At 47.4% G+C, this 22,526-nt stretch overlaps 1 protein-coding gene across 1 annotated transcript in view; it reads left to right on the forward strand.

Moving 5' to 3' along the window:
- Positions 1 to 22,526, forward strand: part of RCVRN (recoverin) — a 67,212-nt gene that overhangs the window by 27,450 nt on the left and 17,236 nt on the right. Inside the window, exon 2 of the mRNA XM_089657913.1 lies at positions 3,916 to 4,027. Coding sequence (XP_089514039.1) covers positions 3,916 to 4,027 — 112 coding nt within the window. The remainder of the gene's footprint in view (positions 1 to 3,915; positions 4,028 to 22,526) is intronic.

Genomic DNA, 22,526 nt, shown 5'->3' on the forward strand with positions numbered 1-22,526 from the left:
AAGCTTCTAAAATCCAGAAAAAGTATTTTATGCAAATAATTAAAAAAAAACCATCCATGTTAACAAAGGGATGAATTAATTTGCCACTAATCATTTTATAGAATCGTTGCCAAAACTTCGTCTCTAGCAAATGTTTTCCCTTAATTAAAATGTCTTTAATAATGTCATGAGATAATAGCGAACATCTTATTTTTATGTTAATTTCTGGAAGAATTATACATGGAAATTGTTCACAGAATCACTGCTAATTATTTCATGACATTAGATATAAATCAGAAAGGTTTTATAAGACAGAAAATATAAAAAATCAAATAAGCAGATAATTGATACTAAATGTTTATATCTTTCTATTTGCTGTCTCAGTTTTATTGCTATCTGTTCTGGGAATACTAAAAATTTAAACCAGGATCTATTTGTTCTTTTGAAAATGTTCTTTGATTTGATTTTTTTTTTTTGCAAATCCTGGCAGAAATTCAGTTTTCTTGAGTTGTGTTCTGTTTTTTTTGTAAATGTTCTAGACTGTTCTGAATTAGTTTTGGTATCCTTGTAAATAAAAAAAACAACATGTGTCCGAAGGAAGTGTACGTGGCTCAACTGCCCTATGATCACCTCTGTGAATTTATGGAACATATTATTTTATGCGATACCCGCCTCTTCCAGGTGAGCTGTAATGGGGTTTGCGCTCTTCCCGTCACGTTTCAGCCATGAAAGAAAACCCATACTGAGCCTTAGCTTTGCAGACAATACACAGCCTTCCATTTCTGATAGGATAGTTCCTGGCCTAAATCATTGACCCTGGACAAGAATGCAGCAACTGAAATCAGAGAATAGTCAGACTCATTAATTTGCATGCCTGTGTCTGGGTCATTAAGTCAGAAGCCATTGAAGCCATTGGATCAGCATAACAAGGAGGAAACTAGCATTTTAAAGGAGAAGCCAACAATGGGAACCTACACAGATCCGTCGGTATGGATTTACTCTAAACCTTGCAGTACACCTGGACCTGTTTCTAGAGACTAAATCATGTTCTGCACTGATGAGCTCCAAAAAGACCTAAACAATCCTAAAAGATTACTAACTAGAATTTGTAAGCATCAGGGAGAAACTGACTACACAAGCCCATTATCTACTTAATAAACCCTAACAGGTTGGCCTTTAGGTGCTCAAACCAGTGTTGTACGGGTATAGTGCAAAAACAATATCACGGTGTAGAATTATGGGGGAACTAGGGATGAGGGGTGAAATTTGTTTGATTTCACTTTCATCAAGATTTTGCCTCCAAATAACTCCAATGCCAACAACATCTCAAGCGAATAAACTCTTCCATGCCATGGAGGGATGGGTGAGGTAAAGATTTTTTCCTTTGGTAAAATTTTGGCAAAATGGGTTGGTCTTAAATGAAGGTGAATTTTTGCCAAAATTTCACCAAAGCCATAATAAATACTAGGATATGTCACTGTCCTCTTTGGAGCTGACCCACTATTGCTCGATTTATTTGGGCAAAATAATGGTGGTAGTAATAACGAATATCCAACCCAGTACATTCCTTTATGAATGAGTCTGATGATAACATAAATGCAGGTCTATGCAACAAATACATATTTGTATTTTTTGCTAAGTTCCTTCCTGAACCAACACAAACTAGAATGATCAGTTGACAATTATTGGGTAGGCCAAAATCACCAAAGTCAATTGGCATGGAATGGGACTGCTGATTTTCATAACTAAATCAAATGTACCCTAGGACAGATCTGACTATGCATACAAACAAACCCAACAGTAGAAAATTTTTGTCAACCAGGGTTCCATGGAACTCTAGGTTTCTTCCAGAGGTTGCTAGGGGCTCCTTGAGCTGAGACTGATTAACCTCCCATTTGATGGGGCCCAACAATAGAACCCATTCTCAGCCAGGCTTTCATGAAACCCTAGGCTTAATCCAGAGGTTTCTAGGGATTCCTTGAGCTGATGCTGATTGACCTCCTATGTCAGGGGTCCTCAAACTGCGGCCCGCCGAGGACATTTATCCGGCCCGCCGGGGGTTCTAGCGGCAAGATGAGTTCCCCTATGAAGATGTGTGTCCCTGACGCATTTGCGCATGTCACGGTTTTCGGCAGAAGTAGCCGATCGCCGATCAACAACCATAGCACAGAGCTGTCACAGTTAACCCCTTTTCTGCTGCACCGCTGATTACACTTACACACGCCGCTCATCCCGAGGATCACTAGCTGCCGATGCTCCAGCAAGATGGATCAAAGATGCGTATTGGGGAGCATCATGGATCGGAGAGAGGACAGTTACATGGGGGGGGGGTTGTGACATGAGGAAGACACTGAGATGTGGGAGGGGTCAGGGACATGGGGGGGCCGTGACATGGGGAAGACACTGACATGTGGGGGGCTAGTGACATGTGCTGAGGACAGTGACATGTGTGGGGGTCAGTGACATGTGCTGAGGACAGTGACGTGTGGGGGTCAGTGACATGGGGGGCTGTGACATGCGGAGGACAGTGACATGTGGGGGGCCAGTGACATGTGCTGAGGACAGTGACATGTGTGGGGGTCAGTGACATGTGCTGAAGACAGTGACATGTGTGAGGGTCAGTGACATGGGGGGGCTGTGACATGCAGAGGACAGTGACATGGGGGGCTGTGACATGCGGAGGACAGTGACATGTGGGGGACCAGTGACATGTGCTGAGGACAGTGACATGTGTGGGGGTCAGTGACATGTGCTAAGGACAGTGACATGTGTGGGGGTCAGTGACATGGGGGGGCTGTGACATGCGGAGGACAGTAACATGTGGGGGGCCAGTGACATGTGCTGAGGACAGTGACATGTGTGCGGGTCAGTGACATGGGGGGGCTGTGACACGCGGAGGACAGTGACATGTGGGGGGCCAGTGACATGTGCTGAGGACAGTGACATGTGTGGGGGTCAGTGACATGGGGAAGACACTGACATGTGGGGGGTGGGGGTTCAGTGACATGGGGGGGCCATAATATGTGAACAAAACTGCGGGTGTCATTAACTTTTTTTAAATATAGTCCGACCCTACAACGGTCTGAGGGACAGTGAACTGGCCCCCTGCTAAAAAGTTTGAGGACCCCTGTCCTATGTGATGGAGCCCAAAAATAAGACAGACATTCTCAACGAGTGTTTCAGAGAACCCTAGAGTTAGTCCAGAGGTTGCTGGGGGTTCCTTGAGCTGGGACTGATTGACCTCCCATTAGATGCTGCCTGCATAGTTCTGGGGCTAGTTCCACTTGGCTGCTTGATACCAATTATCTTTTTAGCTGTCTGACCCACCACTGTAAGTAGGGCACTCTTGCCACTGGTCACCAATGTAAGGGACATTTTTCTCACTGATGGCCAATGATTTGGTTTTAGCAGGAGTTCCTCAAAATCTGAAAATTATTTCAAGGGTTCCTCTGAATAAAAACTATGAGAAATGCTGCAATAGATAGAAATAAAGGCCAGTGTTAATGATGATGCTGATAATGATAATCATTGATATTAATAATATTTTGCAACAAATTTAATTAAAATATCAATCAAAGTATCCAGCTGGCCATATTATAATGCCAGACACAGACAGAAGACCTTTTTTATGTAACACAAAAAAAGGTGGTCTCTCTCCTTCATAACCAGTTTTATGTACAGTAGAAGTCATTTGTTCCCCTTTGAATCATTTCATACAAATACAGAGATGTGTAAATCTTCGGTAAATAAACGGGGTGACGCATTACATCTTTTCTCATCAATGCTCGTATTACCACAAATCCACGGCATCCAAGCTGCCACCACAGATATGAGAACAGATTTACATCAGGACAGTATGAATATCTGCTGTTGATTCTCACAATATTTCACTGATGTTCTAGTTAAGTAGAAGATAAATTTTTTGCTCCTTTTCAGGCAATATTCAAAATGATTAATGCCGAAGACCAGAAGCATCTACCGGAGGATGAGAATACCCCAGAGAAGAGAACAAATAAAATATGGGTCTACTTTGGAAAGAAGGACGATGGTAAATCACATTTTGCATAGAAAGTAGAATTTCCTCTATATGCCCTGACAAATTGATTGGATATTTCCAGTATGTTCCCCCCCATCTATTGCCTATCTTAGCCGGGGGCGAGGGGGGAGATAACTCCATTCCAAAATATAGGCCAAAACTAAAAATATTTTGTCACATGATAATTTTGTGGAGGGCCTCTGTATGATGACCATACAGGTTGAAGGCAATGCCTTAGTGCTGATCTAAAGTCTCTCTTCTGGGTCGGGATGTTGCGTCTGTTCCCTGAACCTGTGTACACTTGGCAGAAGTGGCTTTGGTCAAAAGTTATTATTATTATTATTATTACACAGCATTTATATAGCGCCAACAGTTCGCTCAGCGCTGTACATTATAATGGGAGACAATACATGAGACCGTACAATAACAATACAATACAATACACGAGGGGTTCGAGGGCCCTGCTCCTTGGAGCTTACAATCTAGGAGGGAGGGGAGAGTGGTACAGGAGGAAATAAAAGTAATAAAGAATGCAGCACTACACTCAAATCATAAAAATATGTGAATGTGGGATCCCAAAATATCATATAAATTAAATAAATGTGACAGTGTTAACAATAAATATTAATTAGTGCTCATCAATAATACCATCAACACAAATATAATAAATAGCTCAAAACATGTGAAAGAACATATGAAAAAAACATATCCATATATATATGCATAAACCAAAACTACACATATATATGATATAATCACACGTGCCTGTTGTGAAGTGAAATAACCATAATAATGGTACAAACGAAAGTGTATCTCAAAGTCCAAAAAATATTAATGGTGACAAAACAGTAAACGGTGCTTCCAAATAATACTGTTAGTGACCATAGGTGAAACTCGTGCAGATTTCTGAGTGTGTATAAATCTGAGAATCCAACCACCATCTGGATAAGCCTCTCACCTCATCCCTTCGACCCTTGCGGATCAAAGAGCAGTAGTGGATCCCCCTCACGGATCCTCCAAGCTCAAAATCACTCCAAAGGCAGTTTTCTCAGAATTTAGTATTCCCACTCTGGCTCTTCTCCAGCAAAATGTTGTAGTATCAATCTCTCAAATGAGACAAAGGAATCCTCCCATAGTGCAGTATATTTAATTATACCATAGGGACAGATAACATTTAAGCATTTAGACTTACGTAGCAGCCAGTCCAAGAAAACCTCATGCTTTCAGATGAGGATATATCTGTGTGGGTGTACAGCTGGATACACAGGTGTACCAAGATGGCCGCTACACCGGAAATACGTCACCACGTCGAGCCGATGCATTGCGTCACAGTATCATGTGACTTCCTCCATGATACTTACATAGCAGCCAGTCCAAGAAAACCTCATGCTTTCAGATGAGGATATATCTGTGTGGGTGTACAGCTGGATACACAGGTGTACCAAGATGGCCGCTACGCCCGAAATACGTCACCACGTCGAGCCGATGCATTGCGTCACAGTATCATGTGACTTCCTCCATGATACTCATGGAGGAAGTCACATGATACTGTGACGCAACGCGTCGGCTCGACGTGGTGACGTATTTCGGGCGTAGCGGCCATCTTGGTACACCTGTGTATCCAGCTGTACACCCACACAGATATATCCTCATCTGAAAGCATGAGGTTTTCTTGGACTGGCTGCTACGTAAGTCTAAATGCTTAAATGTTATCTGTCCCTATGGTATAATTAAAAATACTGCACTATGGGAGGATTCCTTTGTCTCATTTGAGAGATTGATACTACAACATTTTCCTGGAGAAGAGCCAGAGTGGGAATGCTAAATTCTGAGAAAACTGCCTTTGGAGTGATTTTGTGCTTGGAGGATCCGTGAGGGGGATCCACTACTGCTCTTTGATCCGCAAGGGTCGAAGGGATGAGGTGAGAGGCTTATCCAGATGGTGGTTGGATTCTCAGATTTATACACACTCAGAAATCTGCACGAGTTTCACCTATGGTCACTAACAGTATTATTTGGAAGCACCGTTTACTGTTTTGTCACCATTAATATTTTTTGGACTTTGAGATACACTTTCGTTTGTACCATTATTATGGTTATTTCACTTCACAACAGGCACGTGTCATTATATCATATATATGTGTAGTTTTGGTTTATGCATATATATATGGATATGTTTTTTTTAGAGATGAGCGAATCGAACATGGCGAAGTGGAATTCGTTTCAAATATTGGGAAATATTCGATTCGCGCCGAATCCGAAAATTAGCCAACTTCGGATGTACGAATCGAATTTTCCCAAAAATGGCGGCGACATGTGTGGCGACGGAGCGGGGATCTCTGGGAAGGCGCGCAGACAAGGCGCGCTGACCCTTAATGCATTCATTCATGACATGTGATCGCATTAGCCAATCAGCAGCCAGCCAGCCAGCACTGTGTAATGGTCGAGCTATAAATTGCGGCCATCTTACAATTCTCCATTAGCCTGCGGTCATTCAAGAGAGACAGACCTGTCTGTATTAGGGACAGAGTTAGGGCCAGAGAGACTTTAGGGCCACAGAATCGTTACTTAGGGACACAGAATCGTTACTTAGGGACACAGAATCGTTACTCAGGGACACAGAATTGTTAATCAGGGACACAGAATTGTTACTCAGGGACAGACACAGAATTGTTACTGAGGGACACAGAATTGTTACTGAGGGACACAGAATTGTTACTGAGGGACACAGAATTGTTACTCAGGGACACAGAATTGTTACTCAGGGACAGACACAGAATTGTTACTGAGGGACACAGAATTGTTACTGAGGGACACAGAATTGTTACTCAGGGACACAGAATTGTTACTCAGGGACACAGAATTGTTACTCAGGGACAGACACAGAATTGTTACTGAGGGACACAGAATTGTTACTGAGGGACACAGAATTGTTACTGAGGGACACAGAATTGTTACTCAGGGACACAGAATTGTTACTCAGGGACAGACACAGAATTGTTACTGACGGACACAGAATTGTTACTGAGGGACACAGAATTGTTACTGAGGGACACAGAATTGTTACTCAGGGACACAGAATTGTTACTCAGGGACAGACACAGAATTGTTACTGAGGGACACAGAATTGTTACTCAGGGACACAGAATTGTTACTCAGGGACACAGAATTGTTACTCAGGGACAGACACAGAATTGTTACTGAGGGACACAGAATTGTTACTGAGGGACACAGAATTGTTACTGAGGGACACAGAATTGTTACTCAGGGACACAGAATTGTTACTCAGGAACAGACACAGAATTGTTACTGAGGGACACAGAATTGTTACTGAGGGACACATAATTGTTACTGAGGGACACAGAATTGTTACTCAGGGACACAGAATTGTTACTCAGGGACACAGAGTTGTTACTCAGGGACAGACACAGAATTGTTACTGAGGGACACAGAATTGTTACTGAGGGACACAGAATTGTTACTCAGGGACACAGAATTGTTACTCAGGGACACATAATTGTTACTCGGGGACAGACACAGAATTGTTACTCAGGGACACAGAATTGTTACTCAGGGACACAGAATTGTTACTGAGGGACACAGAATTGTTACTCAGGGACAGACACAGAATTGTTACTCAGGGACACAGAATTGTTACTCAGGGACACATAATTGTTACTGAGGGACACAGAATTGTTACTCAGGGACACAGAATTGTTACTCAGGGACAGACACAGAATTGTTACTCAGGGACACAGAATTGTTACTCAGGGACACAGAATTGTTACTCAGAGACAGACACAGAATTGTTACTCAGGGACACAGAATTGTTACTCAGGGACACAGAATTGTTACTGAGGACACAGAATTGTTACTCAGGGACAGACACAGAATTGTTACTCAGGGACACAGAATTGTTACTCAGGGACACAGAATTGTTACTCAGGGACACAGAATTGTTACTGAGGGACACAGAATTGTTACTCAGGGACAGACACAGAATTGTTACTCAGGGACACAGAATTGTTACTCAGGGACACAGAATTGTTACTGAGGGACACAGAATTGTTACTCAGGGACAGACACAGAATTGTTACTCAGGGACACAGAATTGTTACTCAGGGACACAGAATTGTTACTGAGGGACACAGAATTGTTACTCAGGGACACAGAATTGTTACTGAGGGACACAGAATCGTTACTGAGGGACACAGAATTGTTACTCAGGGACACAGAATTGTTACTCAGGGACACAGAATTGTTACTCAGGGACACAGAATTGTTACTGAGGGACACAGAATCGTTACTGAGGGACACAGAATTGTTACTCAGGGACACAGAATTGTTACTCAGGGACACAGAATCGTTGAATTAAAGAGTATGTCAGACAACACGCAGAGGAGTGGCAGAGGAGGCAATGTTTCAGGAGCGAGCAGACGTGGCAGCAGAGGAAGGGGTCGAGGCAGCACTAGTCGCAGCCAGAGGCCAGTGCTCCCGGTGTCATCCAGCGGTCGTGTCTCCACCGACAACCCTGCCATCATCGATTGGTTGGCTCGGTCGTCTTCCTCTTCCCAGGTCACCTCTGACACCTACAGCCAACGGTCGGTGGGTACGTCAGACACAACCGTTAGTTGGCATGGCCCGGGAGCAAGCCCACTGAAATCACGTGTCCTCTACCTGCCCCTGTCCTTTGGTGTTCCCTCACCAAGTGAAGTATCGCATGCTGTGGGCTCAGCCCCACTGTACAGTGAGGAAGAGCTAACAGAGGGCGGTCAGGAACGGGGGGAGACATCCGCCTCTTCAGCAGCCAGGCGAAGAAGTACTGGCGAAGAGAGTGGCTCGGTAGCCGGTCTAGAGACAGGTCTGTCTCCTGACCCACACGCAGCCGAGGGGGCTAGTAGTGAGGCGGAGACCCTAATTGATGATGATGAGGCTGATCGCACTTGGCAGCCTCGTCGTCATCTGCCAGGCCCGTAATCTGCCATGGGCCCCCGTACCGCCTCCTCATGCTGCTGCCAGGCCTGTAATCTGTCATGGGCCCCTGTACCGCCTCCTCATGCTGCTGCCAGGTCCAGAGTGTCTCATGGGTCCCTGTACGGCCTCCCATTGCTGCTGTCTCCATCGCCACACTCTGCCATGTGCCACTTTCAGGTCTCCTCACACTGCTGGTGGGTTCCATTTTGTCATAGGGTGCTGGCAGATTACGGGCCTCCCATTGCTGCTGCCAGGCCCGTAATCTGTCATGGGCCCCTGTACCGCCTCCTCATGCTGCTGCCAGGCCCGTAATCTGTCATGGGTCCCTGTACGGCCTCCCATTGCTGCTGTCTCCATCGCCACACTCTGCCATGTGCCACTTTCAGGTCTCCTCACACTGCTGGTGGGTTCCATTTTGTCATAGGGTGCTGGCAGATTACGGGCCTCCCATTGCTGCTGCCAGGCCCGTAATCTGTCATGGGCCCCTGTACCGCCTCCTCATGCTGCTGCCAGGCCCGTAATCTGTCATGGGTCCCTGTACGGCCTCCCATTGCTGCTGTCTCCATCGCCACACTCTGCCATGTGCCACTTTCAGGTCTCCTCACACTGCTGGTGGGTTCCATTTTGTCATAGGGTGCTGGCAGATTACGGGCCTCCCATTGCTGCTGCCAGGCCCGTAATCTGTCATGGGCCCCTGTACCGCCTCCTCATGCTGCTGCCAGGCTCGTAATCTGTCATGGGTCCCTGTACGGCCTCCCATTGCTGCTTTCTCCATCGCCACACTCTGCCATGTGCCACTTTCAGGTCTCCTCACACTGCTGGTGGGTTCCATTTTGTCATAGGGTGCTGGCAGATTACGGGCCTCCCATTGCTGCTGCCAGGCCCGTAATCTGTCATGGGCCCCTGTACCGCCTCCTCATGCTGCTGCCAGGCCCGTAATCTGTCATGGGTCCCTGTACGGCCTCCCATTGCTGCTGTCTCCATCGCCACACTCTGCCATGTGCCACTTTCAGGTCTCCTCACACTGCTGGTGGGTTCCATTTTGTCATAGGGTGCTGGCAGATTACGGGCCTCCCATTGCTGCTGCCAGGCCCGTAATCTGCCATGGGCCCCTGTACCGCCTCCTCATGCTGCTGCCAAGCCCGTAATCTGTCATGGGTCCCTGTACGGCCTCCCATTGCTGCTGTCTCCATCGCCACACTCTGCCATGTGCCACTTTCAGGTCTCCTCACACTGCTGGTGGGTTCCATTTTGTCATAGGGTGCTGGCAGATTACAGGCCTCCCATTGCTGCTGCCAGGCCCGTAATCTGCCATGGGCCCCTGTACCGCCTCCTCATGCTGCTGCCAGGCCCGTAATCTGTCATGGGTCCCTGTACGGCCTCCCATTGCTGCTGTCTCCATCGCCACACTCTGCCATGTGCCACTTTCAGGTCTCCTCACACTGCTGGTGGGTTCCATTTTGTCATAGGGTGCTGGAAGATTACGGGCCTCCCATTGCTGCTGCCAGGCCCGTAATCTGTCATGGGCCCCTGTACCGCCTCCTCATGCTGCTGCCAGGTCCAGAGTGTGTCATGGGTCCCTGTACGGCCTCCCATTGCTGCTGTCTCCATCGCCACACTCTGCCATGTGCCACTTTCAGGTCTCCTCACACTGCTGGTGGGTTCCATTTTGTCATAGGGTGCTGGCAGATTACGGGCCTCCCATTGCTGCTGCCAGGCCCGTAATCTGCCATGGGCCCCCGTACCGACTCCTCATGCTGCTGCCAGGCCCGTAATCTGTCATGGGCCCCTGTACCGCCTCCTCATGCTGCTGCCAGGTCCAGAGTGTGTCATGGGTCCCTGTACGGCCTCCCATTGCTGCTGTCTCCATCGCCACACTCTGCCATGTGCCACTTTCAGGTCTCCTCACACTGCTGGTGGGTTCCATTTTGTCATAGGGTGCTGGCAGATTACGGGCCTCCCATTGCTGCTGCCAGGCCCGTAATCTGCCATGGGCCCCCGTAATGACTCCTCATGCTGCTGCCAGGCCCGTAATCTGTCATGGGCCCCTGTACCGCCTCCTCATGCTGCTGCCAGGTCCAGAGTGTCTCATGGGTCCCTGTACGGCCTCCCATTGCTGCTGTCTCCATCGCCACACTCTGCCATGTGCCACTTTCAGGTCTCCTCACACTGCTGGTGGGTTCCATTTTGTCATAGGGTGCTGGCAGATTACGGGCCTCCCATTGCTGCTGCCAGGCCCGTAATCTGCCATGGGCCCCGGTACCGACTCCTCATGCTGTGACGTTGCAACAAGGTGGAATTCAACCCTACATATGTTAGACCGCCTTTATGAACAGCGAAAGGCCATCACCGATTTCCTGATGTTACAAGCGGATAAAGGTACTCCCCTGTGTAACTTAGATGTCAGCCATTGGCAGCTCATGCATGACACCTGCCGCTTGCTCAGGCCCTTTGAGGAGGCCACGCTATTCGTGAGTCGGCAGGACTATGGGATGAACGACGTCATTCCTCTGTTGCACGTCCTGGAACAAATGCTGTTAACAATGGCTGGTCAGGGTGCGGTAGACGTGGCGCACAGATCTCAACGCCACATGACCCCTGTGGGGGCAGGACAGGAAGAAGAGGAGGAGGTAGAGGAGGACATTGGTGCTCAGGAATTATTGAGTGAAATGGGTGGTTTTTCCACTCAGCGGACAGGAGTGGAGGAGCAGGAGCATCTGGTAGAGGAGGAGGAGGAGGAGACAGAGGACCCAGACGCACCGTGGCAGTATGCTGTGGAGATGGAGGCAGGGAGTCCCTCGCATTCCTTGGCACAAATGGCCCATAGCATGCTCGGTTGCTTGCGTAGCGACAGCCGAATAATAACCATCAGACAGAGGGATGACTTTTGGCTGTCCACCTTGTTGGACCCTCGCTACCGTTCAAAAATGGTGGCCTTTTTCACACCTGCTGAGAGGGAGGCCAAAATAACGTACTATAAAAACCACCTACAGTCATGGCCGAAATTGTTGGCACCCTTGATATTTCTCCAGGAAATCATGTATTTCTCACGAAACGTATTGCATTAACACATGTTTTGCTATACACATGTTTATTCCCTTTGTGTGTATTGGGACAAAACAAAAAAAGGGAGGAAAGAAAGCAAATTCGACATAATGTCACACAAACCTCCAAAAATGGGCTGGACAAAAGTATTGGCACCCTTTCACAACTGCGGATAAATAAGAATGTTACAAGCATGTGATGCTCCTGTAAACTCACCTGGGGCAAGTAACAGGTGTGGGCAATATAGAAATCACACCTGAAAGCAGATAAAAAGGAGAGACGTTCACTTAACCTTTGCATTGTGTGTCTGTCTGTGCCACACTAAGCATGGACAACAGAAAGAGGAGACGAGAACTGTCTGAGGACCTGAGAACCAAAATTGTGGCAAAATATCAACAATCTCAAGGTTACAAGTCCATCTCCAGAGAACTAGATTTGCCTTTGTCCACAGTGCGCAACATTATCAAGAAGTTTGCAACCCATGGCACTGTAGCTAATCTCCCTGGTCGTGGACGGATGAGGAAAATTGATGAAAGATTGCAACGCAGAATAGTCCGGATGGTGGATAAGCAGCCCCAAACATGTTCCAAAGACATTCAAGCTGTCCTGCAGGCTCAGGGAGCATCAGTGTCAGCGCGAACTATCCGTCGACATTTAAATGAAATGAAACGCTATGGCAGGAGACCCAGGAGGACCCCACTGCTGACACAGAGACATAAAAAAGCAAGACTACAGTTTGCCAAAATGTACTTGAGTAAGCCAAAAGCCTTCTGGGAAAACGTCTTGTGGACAGATGAGACCAAGATAGAGCTTTTCGGTAAAGCACATCATTCTACTGTTTACCGAAAACGGAATGAGGCCTACAAAGAACAAAACACAGTACCTACGGTAAAATATGGTGGAGGTTCAATGATGTTTTGGGGTTGTTTTGCTGCCTCTGGCACTGGGTGCCTTGACTGTGTGCAAGGCATCATGAAATCTGAGGATTACCAAAGGATTTTGGGTCGCACTGTAGGGCCCAGTGTCAGAAAGCTGGGTTTGCGTCCAAGATCCTGGGTCTTCCAGCAGGACAATGACCCCAAACATACGTCAAAAAGCACTCAGAAATGGATGGCAAAGAAGCGCTGGAGAGTTCTGAAGTGGCCAGCAATGAGCCCAGATCTAAATCCCATTGAACACCTGTGGAGAGATCTTAAAATTGCTGTTGGGAAAAGGTGTCCTTCCAATAAGAGAGACCTGGAGCTGTTTGCAAAGGAAGAGTGGTCCAAAATTCCGGGTGAGAGGTGTCAGAAGCTTATTGATGGTTATAGGAAGCGACTGATTTCAGTTATGTTTTCCAAAGGGTGTGCAACCAAATATTAAGTTAAGGGTGCCAATACTTTTGTCCAGCCCATTTTTGGGGTTTTGTGTGACATTATGTCATATTTGCTTTTCTGCCTCTGTTTTATATTTGTTCCAATACATACAAAGGGAATAAACATGTGTATAGCAAAACATGTGTTAATGCAATACCTTTTTTGTGTGAAATACTTGATTTTCAGGAAAAATATCAAGGGTGCCAACAATTTCGGCCATGACTGTATGTAGTTAGTTGGTCTCTGCCTTTCTGCGCCAACGTCCATCCTCAGACACTGTGGGCCCTGTGCGCTCGCGTTCCGCTGCCATGGCAGCAGGGGAGGGGTGGGGTGGTAGGAGCAGTGGCAGCTCCACCAGCAGCGGCTGCCTCAGTCTGCAGTCGATGATGAGTAGCTTTCTTCACCAGCGCAGTGAGGAAACTACTAACCAGCCGCAGCAGCAGCAGCATCAGGTGGACCTGGAGCAGGACCTCAAACAACAGGCTTGGGCCTACTTGGACAGCACCCTGCCAACCGAGGTAGACAATCCCCTTGACTACTGGGCAACGAAACTTGACCTTTGGCCCCAACTAGCTGAATTTGCCCTTGAAAGGCTGTCATGCCCGGCCAGTAGCGTGGCATCGGAGCGCGTGTTTAGTGCGGCAGGAGGTATTGTAACTCCGCGGAGGACACGACTGTCCACCCAAAGTGTGGAGAGACTCACGTTTGTGAAAATGAATCAGGCGTGGATTAGTCTGGATTTCAAACCACCAGTTCCTGACACAACTGACTAAATCCGCCATGAATCATGCCCCAAACATGTTATTATTTTTAACATAGGCCTCTGTATGGCCTTCAATTTAAGCTGCTTACGCTTCGCCACTCTGCCATGGGCCCCTGTACCGCCTCCTCTTGCTGCTGCCAGGTCCAGAGTGTCTCATGGGTCCCTGTACGGCCTCCCATTGCTGCTGTCTCCATCGCCACACTCTGCCATGTGCCACTTTCAGGTCTCCTCACACTGCTGGTGGGTTCCATTTTGTCATAGGGTGCTGGAAGATTACGGGCCTCCCATTGCTGCTGCCAGGCCCGTAATCTGCCATGGGCCCCCGTACCGCCTCCTCATGCTGCTGCCAGGTCCAGAGTGTCTCATGGGTCCCTGTACGGCCTCCCATTGCTGCTGTCTCCATCGCCACACTCTGCCATGTGCCACTTTCAGGTCTCCTCACACTGCTGGTGGGTTCCATTTTGTCATAGGGTGCTGGCAGATTACGGGCCTCCCATTGCTGCTGCCAGGCCCGTAATCTGCCATGGGCCCCCGTACCGCCTCCTCATGCTGCTGCCAGGTCCAGAGTGTCTCATGGGTCCCTGTACGGCCTCCCATTGCTGCTGTCTCCATCGCCACACTCTGCCATGTGCCACTTTCAGGTCTCCTCACACTGCTGGTGGGTTCCATTTTGTCATAGGGTGCTGGCAGATTACGGGCCTCCCATTGCTGCTGCCAGGCCCGTAATCTGCCATGGGCCCCCGTACCGCCTCCTCATGCTGCTGCCAGGTCCAGAGTGTCTCATGGGTCCCTGTACGGCCTCCCATTGCTGCTGTCTCCATCGCCACACTCTGCCATGTGCCACTTTCAGGTCTCCTCACACTGCTGGTGGGTTCCATTTTGTCATAGGGTGCTGGCAGATTACGGGCCTCCCATTGCTGCTGCCAGGCCCGTAATCTGCCATGGGCCCCCGTACCGCCTCCTCATGCTGCTGCCAGGTCCAGAGTGTCTCATGGGTCCCTGTACGGCCTCCCATTGCTGCTGTCTCCATCGCCACACTCTGCCATGTGTCACTTTCAGGTCTCCTCACACTGCTGGTGGGTTCCATTTTGTCATAGGGTGCTGGCAGATTACGGGCCTCCCATTGCTGCTGCCAGGCCCGTAATCTGCCATGGGCCCCCGTACCGACTCCTCATGCTGCTGCCAGGCCCGTAATCTGTCATGGGCCCCTGTACCGCCTCCTCATGCTGCTGCCAGGTCCAGAGTGTCTCATGGGTCCCTGTACGGCCTCCCATTGCTGCTGTCTCCATCGCCACACTCTGCCATGTGCCACTTTCAGGTCTCCTCACACTGCTGGTGGGTTCCATTTTGTCATAGGGTGCTGTATGGCCTCCCATTGCTGCTGCCTCCACCGCCACACTGTGGCTCCACACTCTGGTTTTGGCCCCGTGACTGCCCAAATGAGTGAAGTGTGCGGTGATTCTAAGATCGACGGCACTCATCTGCATGTCATACTGACTGTCAGTATTATTTCTCTTCCCCAGCAGACTCCAAGGGCATTTAAATTAAAGGTACAGTGTTCTGCACTAATATAAAGGCTCTCTGAAGCCTAGAAACACCCTTTTATAAGTTAAATTCGCAGCGAATATATTCGACTCGAATCAAATTTATTCCGCGAATTCGCCGAATCAGCCGAATCGAATTTTTGAATACTTCGCTCATCTCTAGTTTTTTTCATATGTTCTTTCACATGTTTTGAGCTATTTATTATATTTGTGTTGATGGTATTATTGATGAGCACTAATTAATATTTATTGTTAACACTGTCACATTTATTTAATTTATATGATATTTTGGGATCCCACATTCACATATTTTTATGATTTGAGTGTAGCGCTGCATTCTTTATTACTTTTATCTATCATAATCACTGGTATATGATTTAATGTTAGCAGCTTCTCTTGGGATTTATACACATATTTATTTATATTTTTTATTAGTTTAAAACACTTGGGAGCGCAGGAGGTTCACACCACTACTGTTACAGGAGGAAATAGGTGTGCGGGATGGAGTGGTGGGGAGAGCGGAGGGGATCAGCAGTTAGGTGAGGGCGGGGTAGGCTTCTCTGAAGAGATGGGTTTTCAGGGTGCGCCGAAAGGTGAGGAGGGTAGGTGACAGGCTGATGGATTGGGGTAGTGAGTTCCAGAGGATGGGGAAAGCCCAGGAGAAGTCCTGGAGATGGGCATGGGAGGAGGAGACCAGGGAACTGGAGAGTAAGAGGCAGGGGTGGACTGACAACTCATAGGGCCCCCAGGCAATAGGGGATCATGGGGCCCCTGTGTCCTTTCCCAAACTCAAAAAAACCTATGAAAAAGGTACCAGGGGCATCTCATGGGGCCCCCTACTGACCCCGGGCCCTCGGGCAGTGCCCGAGTTTCCAAATGGTCAGTTTGCCCCTGGTAAGAGGTCTTGTGAGGAGCGGAGAGTGCGTTTTGGGTGGTAGATGGATATCAGGTCGGTGATGTAGTTTGGGGCAGTGTTATGAACAGCTTTGTACGTCAATGTTAGTATTTTGAATTTTATGCATTGGGCAATCGGAAGCCAGTGGAGGTAAGGTGGATGAGTCTGGCTGCAGAATTCAGGATAGACTGAAGCGGGGATAGCCTTTGATGAGGTAAGCCGGTGAGGAGGGAGTTACAGTAGTCAAGTCGTGAGATAATAAGGGAGTGAATGAGTTGCTTTGTAGTTTCTGGGGTTAGGAACGTGCGTATTTTGGAGATGTTGCGGAGGTGGAGGCTGCATGAATTTGTCAGTGATTGGAACTGGGGCTGGAAAGACAGATTGGAGTCTAGAATGACACCTAGTACTCTGGCTTGCGGGGTGGGGCTGATGGTGGCGTTGTTGGTCGTGATGGAGAGGTCGGGGGGGGGGCGTGGGCTGGAGGGACAACTAGGAGCTGGTTTTGGCAAGGTTTAATTTGAGGAAGTGGAGCGACATCCAATCCGATATGTCGTTCAGAAGGCTAGTGATTCGGGCGGAGACTGAAGGGGTGAGGTGAGGGGTAGAGAGATAGATTTGAGTGTCATCAGCATAGAGATGGTAGTTGAAACCGTGAGAGGGAGGAGGTGTAGATGGAGAAGAGAAGGGGCCCGAGGACAGAACCTTGGGGGACCCCAACAGAGAAGGGGAGTGAGGGGGAGGTGGCAGTCTTATAGGTAGGAGTGTTGTGATAGCTAGGAAGAGAGCCAGGAGAGAGCAGAGTCTCTGAGGCTGAAGGAGTATAGTCTTTTGAGGAGGAGGGGGTGGTCAGCCGTGTCGAAAGCCGCAGAGAGGTTGAGGAGTAGTAGCACTGAGTAGTGGCCATTGGCTTTGACGGTTAGTAGGTCGTTGGTGAGTTTGAGTAAGGCGGTTTCAGTGGAGTGTAGGGGACGGAAGCCAGACTGTAGGGAGGTTGTTGTCGATGAGGTGGGAGCTTAGGGGATTATAGGCTAAGTGCTCAAGGAGTTTGGATGAAAATGGCAGCAGGGAGATGGGTATAAGGTTGTTTGGGTCATCCAGAAACCATTTGGAGTTTTCTTTTAAATCAATTTTCCACCTAATCACAGACATAAGGGAAGGAGGAGTTGTAGGTTTCCAAACGTTCCTTTACTTAAAGGCCAGCTCTGCCCAAAACTAATTTGGTAGTTTTGGCCATTTCATGGCCAAATGATGGTGTCAATCTTTGCAATTTCTATAATTTAGAAAGAGCAACTAATTTGAATGTCAAGCATTGCTTTAATTATGGTCTTGTGGAGACAGACAAACTACCAAGAGTAAATCTAGGAATTGTGGGAGGGGCAGAGACACGCGCCTAGAGAAAAATGCCACCTTTATGGGAGTGGCAAGGACACAAACTACTGGAGAGAAATCTCACCCATGTGAGTGGGATAGAGGAACCAATTACTCAGGGTACATCTTGTCATTGTTGGAGGGGCCGGGACACAACTACTGAAGGGAAATCTCACCATTGTTGGAGGAGCAGAGACACAAAGTACTGCAAGGAAATCTCCCCATTGCGGGAGGGGCTGGGACACAACTACTGAAGGAAAATCACACCATTGTGGGAGGGGCAGAGACACAAAGTACTGTAGGGAACTCTCACCATTGTGGGAGGGGCAGAGATACAAACTACTGGGGGAAATCTTGCCATTATAGGAGGGGCAGAGACACCAACTACTGTGGGAAATCTCATCATTGTGGGAGGGGTAAGGACACAAACTACTTCAGGAAATCTCACCACTGTGGGAGGGGCAGAGACACCAACTACTGCAGGAAATCTCACCATTGTGGGAGGAGCAGAGACACGGATTACTGCAGGAAATCTCACCATTGTGGGAGGAGCAGAGACACAAATTACTGCAGGAAATCTCACCATTGTGGGAGGGGCAGAGACACAAAGTACTGGGGGAAATCTCACCATTGTGGGAGGGGCAGAGACACAAACTACTGGGGGAACTCTCACTATTGTGGGAGGAGCAGAGACACAAACTACTGGGGGAAATCTCACCATTGTGGGAGGGGCAGAGACACAAAGTACTGCAGGGAAAATCCACCATTGTAGGAGAGATGCAAATTACTGCTACATAGCAGCGTGCGAAGGGGACAGGGATTAGTTGCGGAATAATTGGATTTCTTAGGAGATTTTAGCTGCGTGCACGGGATTCTACTTATCAATGTCTAGGAAGACACAACAAACATGACAAGCAAACTAATTAATGAATAATAATAAATTGCATCCATTGCTCTATTCTTTTTTGTGAACTGCAGAAGGATTGTAAAACCTACAACAAATGCCTCCCTGAAAAGAAAGCAGTTAAAGTGTAACTAAAGGCAAAACCTTTTTTTTTACATTTTGGATAGAAAAATGGAGGGTTATAACCAGGGAAGGACTGACAACTCATGGGGCCCCCAGGCAATAGGGGATCATGGGGCCCCTGTGTCCTTGCCCAAACTCAAAAAAGCCTATGAAAAAGGTACAAAGGCATCTCACGGGGCCCCCTACTGACCCCGGGCCCTCGGGCAGTGCCTGAGTTTCCAAATGGTCAGTCCGCCCCTGGTTATAACCCTGGTCAGTTTTTTTTTTGTCCCATTGGGGAGCTTTCCTTTCACTTCCTGTCCCACAGCCAAAACGGCAGAGAAAATTGCTTCATGTACCGGAATGAAGACAACATTGCCGCATTTTTCAGTGTTAGAACGTTTTAACAGCTAAAAAGCTCCTCTAGAAACCCAAAAGTTCTGGGGGGGAGGGGTGTTTCCAGCCAAAAAACGCTGATTACAGTTTATGTGTGCATGGACACATAAGATAACATGCTGGGGGGTTTATTGGCTGTACAGCTAGTAAACCCCCCAGCATGTTATCTTATGTGTCCATGCACACATAAACTGTAATCAGCATTTTTTGGCAGGGACGTTTTTTGGCTGGAAAGAAAAACCCAGGACTAGTGGGTTTCTAGAGTTATTTTAGCTGTAAAAACACTGAAAACGCCACAACCCGGTGTTTTTTGGACTTTTTTTGACAAAAAAAACAATTTTTTGGGTAAAAAATATTACTAAAAACTGCAAACGCGGAAAAACGCCGCTAAACGCTAATGCAAGAACGCTAACAAAGCTGAAAAACTCAAGTTTTTAACGTGACTTTACACAGCCAACGTTAGCAGCGCGATCAAAACGTCCCCTCTGCGCGAGGACTTAGTATTCTGATGCCAACACAAAATTTGGGAATTTATTTTACTTTCGCTTTCAATGGTAGCAGTAAGCAGGACAAATAGAGTGGGTGAATCTCCCCAACGGGGGGCACAGACAGAAATAAAAACTGACAGGTGTTCTAATCCATCTTCACTGTCCAAAACAAAAAAAAAATGTTTTGCCTTTAGTTACACTTTAATACCTACCTATCCCCCTGCCTGTGCCACCTAAAAAACCTTTGGGTTGAAGAGTGAAGCTTGCTGAAAGATCCTTCCTGGAGTATCTGATGATGCCATCACCTGTTTTGCTCTGTGGTTCCCTCCTCTGGCCCCAATGTTACAACAGGACATAATGGTCGGTGGAATGAACCAATCCACACAGCAGGGGACCAGGATATGTGCTGGAGGCAGAAGATCCTTGAGCAAGCTGTGCACTTTAACCCAGAGTCTGGCCGTACAGGTGGGGGGAAAGGTATTAATTGCTTACTTTACAGAGGAGTCCTCAAAGAACTTAGCCAGGTTTAAGTGGGAGGAAAAGAACCCCAAAAGGCAAGCAAAGGGTTGTATCTGGGCCTGGGCTGCAGTTTGGAGTCTATATATATATATATTCTGTTAGTGACTACTCCGGAACTGTCGGACAGAACGCCGTCGCGTCAATTCCGGTTACGTATCTATGTCACTTCCGGCCTACCACACCGTCACGCCCTGACGTGTTTCGTCATATCCTGACTTACTCATAGGAGTCAGGATATGACGAAATGCGTCAGCGCGTGACGGAAGTGATGTAGATCCGTAACCAGAAGTGACGCAACAGCGTTCTGTCCGACAGTTCCGGAGGTGGTGAGAGCACCATGCGGTATCTGCATGACACTAGGATGTGTAATTTGGGCTCGTAAAAGTTTTTATTGTTGTAAGTGCAATACTTGGAGCAATAAAGTTATTTATCTTGGGTAATATACCATTTGAGTGGATATTTTTCTTCTCTTTCCATGATATGGTGTAGTCAATTATCCTGGCAACCAATCTTAGAAGGGTGATTCTTGGAGGAACCTCCTGGTCTAATTAATGGATATCCTCTTGATTACGCGTTAAAAAAAGGCAATTTCTGCAACAATGGTGAAGACAAAGAATGACGCAATATATGAATAATAGTTGATGTTTAATGATAGCATTATTAGATGTATGCGCCACTTGTGTTCACTGGATTAGGGGTGATACTAATATTGTTTGAGAGAGATATATATATATATATATTTATTTACCTATCTTTCTGCCTTTGTCCCCTCCTTACTGACACCACATAGCAAATGCGATACATACACCCACAGTTGCACACAACGCACAGTCAGACTGCACACTCATTGACATGAAAAAAGACAAATCAGTCAAAGTGCACATAAAACATAGACAAAATGCTCCCTTGGTCACCACTAGGAACAAGGCCATCAGGGCATATTGATTGGACCCTGAGCAAGCATTTTCTTGGGCCTGCCCCCATGCAATTTTGCTCTCCATCTGCTCTGAGACATGCAATAAAGAGCAGCTAAACTCAAAATCAGTGTACTGCGGCAGATCAGGCAGCAGTTGCTTGCCGGAGGTCACCGCATATCATTACTGCTCACTGAATAGTTGATAGAGGTTACAGCACATAATTTCTGCTTTCTGAATGGTTGCTAGAGATTACTGCACATCATTACTGCTCACTGATTGGTTGCTAGAGGTTACTGTACATCCTTACCATTCACTGATTGGTTGCTAGAGGATACTGCACATCATCACTGGTTGGTTACTAGAGGTTATTACTAAATATTATTGCTGCTCACTGGTTGCTAGAGGTTACAGCGCATGATTTCTGCTTTCTGAATGGTTGCTAGAGATTACTGCACATCATTACTGTTTACTGATTGGTTGCTAGAGGTTACTGTACAACCTTACCATTCACTGATTGGTTGCTAGAGGATACTGCACATCATCACTGGTTGGTTACTAGAGGTTACAGCACATGATTACTGTCACTATTTACATATGAATGACACATCAATGTCACTGTTTACATATGAATGCCACATTGCAGCCACAATTTACATATGAATGCCACTGTTATTTACATGTGAATGCTGACAAGGTCTGCACATGTGAGTCATCTGTACATGGCAATAGGATGGAGCTGGGCAGCATAAGTGACAGCTCTTCACACTGAGATATAGGACACAGCCCGGGACAAAGACTTCAAGGGACAAGGAAATGTAAAGTAATACAATTGGCAAGTATGAGGCAGCTGTTTTGGGCCCCACTGACTGAGCCCAGGGTAGGTGCCCCTTTTTCCCCTCCTTAAAGACAGTCCTGACTAGGGATGAGCTGGGGCCGTGTTCAAACCCACATCAGTGAGCCCACCAAGAAGTGGTCACTGTATTAGGCCAGTCATAAGTGGCCAGGGCATTTCTTGTCCTGCAGCTTAACGCATACACATCACTTGTACATGTGTGGCTGCGGGGTCCAAAATGATTGGCCCACAGATGATTGGCCCACAGATGATTGGCCCAGTACAGAAGACAGCTTCCTGGTGGGCTGGCTAGAATGGATTTGCACTAGGATCCAAACATGCCTAAGTTCACACTCCCAGTGCATGGGAAAAAGCACTCTCGTTCACAGCACATGAGCAGAGCACACAC

This window comes from Staurois parvus, unplaced genomic scaffold, assembly GCF_062004578.1.
Source record: "Staurois parvus isolate SC_StPar_1 unplaced genomic scaffold, SC_StPar_1.0 ptg001041l, whole genome shotgun sequence".
NCBI classification, from domain to species: domain Eukaryota; kingdom Metazoa; phylum Chordata; class Amphibia; order Anura; family Ranidae; genus Staurois; species Staurois parvus.